The following is a 2,499-nucleotide window of genomic DNA, read 5'->3' as shown; positions in this document are numbered from 1 at the left end:
GGGCACAATAAGGGTATCAAATAAAAGGTATTGGAGACCAGAACACGAATATGATATTAAAATTTGGGTCCAAGCCCAAGCCCAAGCACCCCCTAAACTGAACTTCATTTCCGTTGGGAATAAAGAACGAATTTGATATCTATTTTCAGTGCAAAGTGCCGATGGCCGCACCAGCCTTAAATCGCCCTCCAACCGGTTCATATTTACCGACCATGACAATATGGGGCTCAAATTAAAGGGTTTTGGAAATGCAGCACGAATATGCCAACCATATTTGAGTCGAAATGTCTGAGGTGCCATCCCTCCCCTAATGAGAACATTACCCTAAGAAAGAACAGTACCACCAGGAACTGAGAAGGAGCAAACTCTCACACATCAATGTGTGCTTTCGGATTCAAGTTTAAACTCATTAATAAGGGATCTTTATATAGCCGAGTCCGAACAGCGTCCGGCAGTGCGACACCACTTTGGGGAAAATTTTTTTAATGACCATGTCTGGCATTGTACCTCGCTAATGTCGCCAATATTTGGAGGGGATAAAAATCGCTTTGTCCGATATTCTCGCCAAGATTCGAAAGCGTTCAGCATCATAGAGTTCAATGGCACGAATTCGATATCCGCATTCAGGGTGAAGTGTCCCCACCCCAAAAAAGATATTAGAGAGTTGAAGAAGTCACAGCGGAGCGGGCCCGATTAGGCTAGTATCTGTTATATAAAAATCAATTTGTGTTTGTTTGTAGGTTTGTTTGTTGTGTGTTCCTTATAGACTCAGAAACGGAGAGAAATTTTCAAAGATGGTGCATAATGATCCCGTGGTGTAAATAGGGTACTAAATTTTTTGATATCTGAAGGGGAGCGGACCCTCCCCCTTACCCTAATTTTCAGATCTGGGGATGGGTGGTGCAATTTAATCGAAATTTTTTGTGCTCTCTTGTAGTAACCTACAAACATAAATTTGGTATCCAAATTTTGGGTGAGGTACCTAGGGGGGCGCCCTACCCACAAAATCTACCAAATAAATAGATACACCAATCACGACAGTATGGGACTCAAATGAACGGTATTTAAGATTAGAAAACGTATCTGATATCTAATCGTCGGAGCAAGTGTTTGGGGGAACACCCCAACCCCCAAAACACGCCTAAATCGGACATATTTACCGACAATGGCAATATGGTACTCAAATGAGAGGTATTTGCGAGCAGAATACGATTTCGATATCTTAATGTGCGACCAAGTTTTTAAGTGGTTCACCACTTCCCCAAAACGCTGGCTAAGATAGACGTCTCAACCATTCTGTCCGGCATGACAGTTCATTTCTGCAAGTAACAACTTCTGCCAAAGCTGTGAGGATTTCGAGGTAGAAGAGACTAAAGAACATCTGCTGGATTTGTCCCTGTCTGGAGGTTAGAGCAGTTCTACTTTAGGTTCTCATTTCTTTCAGAGCCTGTCTGATTTAGCGGATGTGAACATTCGCAAGCTATTTGATGTTTAAATTTTGAGCCAATTTTTTTTCAGTGTACCCTTTATTTCGATTTGGTTAGCAAATTTACAAATATTTTCTTATTACAAAATGTATTTGCATTTCTTTTAAAGTGTTGAGCCTATAGTTCCCCTTCAATGGTATGCGCCATACACCTTTCAAATTTATATGTTTGTTCACAACTATCCGGATCTCTCTGGTGTTTGCATATTCTTAAGGCTGGTAAGACTTTATCCTTTTTATTTGGATATCGAATTTCCATAAATTTTATAAAGGCGTCTCGCATTGGACCATTGGCGTCGAAAAGTCCTATCTGTTTATGATAACAGAGCAAATAGCATCTCATGTTATGGGAAAAGTCCTCATCCGAGATTTTCTCCAAATCGTCTTTCATTATCAAATTGGCTTGCTCAATACTGACATTAGTTTGTTTCATGCATTCTTCAGTTACTTCTTTAAGTTTGGCCTCGGACATATCCACAGCAATGACCTGTGTATGAATAAAATAATTGGGGTGAAAATTTTATTTTTACACTGACTTGCTTACCATTGGCAATAACAAACAGCCAAATATAATGGCTTGACCGAATTCAAATTCTAATTGCCGCATTGATGTTGGAACCTACAAAAACTAATGTGAAATTATAACTTCCAAATACCGTCTGTGGGCCTTATATAGTGGTTGGAAACATTTTTGGGTAATACCATAGTTGCTCTCTAATGTTTAATACAACGAATCAAGCTAATCACTAGATTTAATTAATAATTATGTTGCTAATATAAACACCTAATACATGTGTTTTGCATAAGTATTTATGACAATGTCAAAACGGGCAATGTTCGGCTGGACCGAACCGAACTTTGAGCACCCACCACCATGATTTTGGCTAAAATTTACTCTTAATAAACTCTGTTCATTCTTATTGTATTAGGTGTCACACAAGTATTTCACGCATGAAATTTTGGCTATGTTGTATGAAACTTCTAAAAGCCTTACAAGTTCAATTTGAGGATCG

At 39.1% G+C, this 2,499-nt stretch overlaps 1 protein-coding gene across 1 annotated transcript; it reads right to left on the bottom strand.

The window, feature by feature from the left end:
* Positions 1 to 1,604: 1,604 nt before the first annotated feature.
* Positions 1,605 to 2,099, bottom strand: LOC106088812 (uncharacterized). Its single transcript, XM_013254502.2, has 2 exons — positions 2,031 to 2,099; positions 1,605 to 1,973 (listed from the first exon to the last, which is right to left on the bottom strand). Exons 1-2 carry the CDS (start codon positions 2,091 to 2,093, stop codon positions 1,605 to 1,607), a joined length of 432 nt encoding a protein of 143 aa, XP_013109956.2. The 5' UTR covers positions 2,094 to 2,099.
* Positions 2,100 to 2,499: the final 400 nt, after the last annotated feature.

This window comes from Stomoxys calcitrans, chromosome 5, assembly GCF_963082655.1.
Source record: "Stomoxys calcitrans chromosome 5, idStoCalc2.1, whole genome shotgun sequence".
NCBI classification, from domain to species: domain Eukaryota; kingdom Metazoa; phylum Arthropoda; class Insecta; order Diptera; family Muscidae; genus Stomoxys; species Stomoxys calcitrans.
The sequence above is the reverse complement of the archived record's forward strand: the minus strand, read 5'-3'. Positions and strand labels throughout refer to the sequence as shown.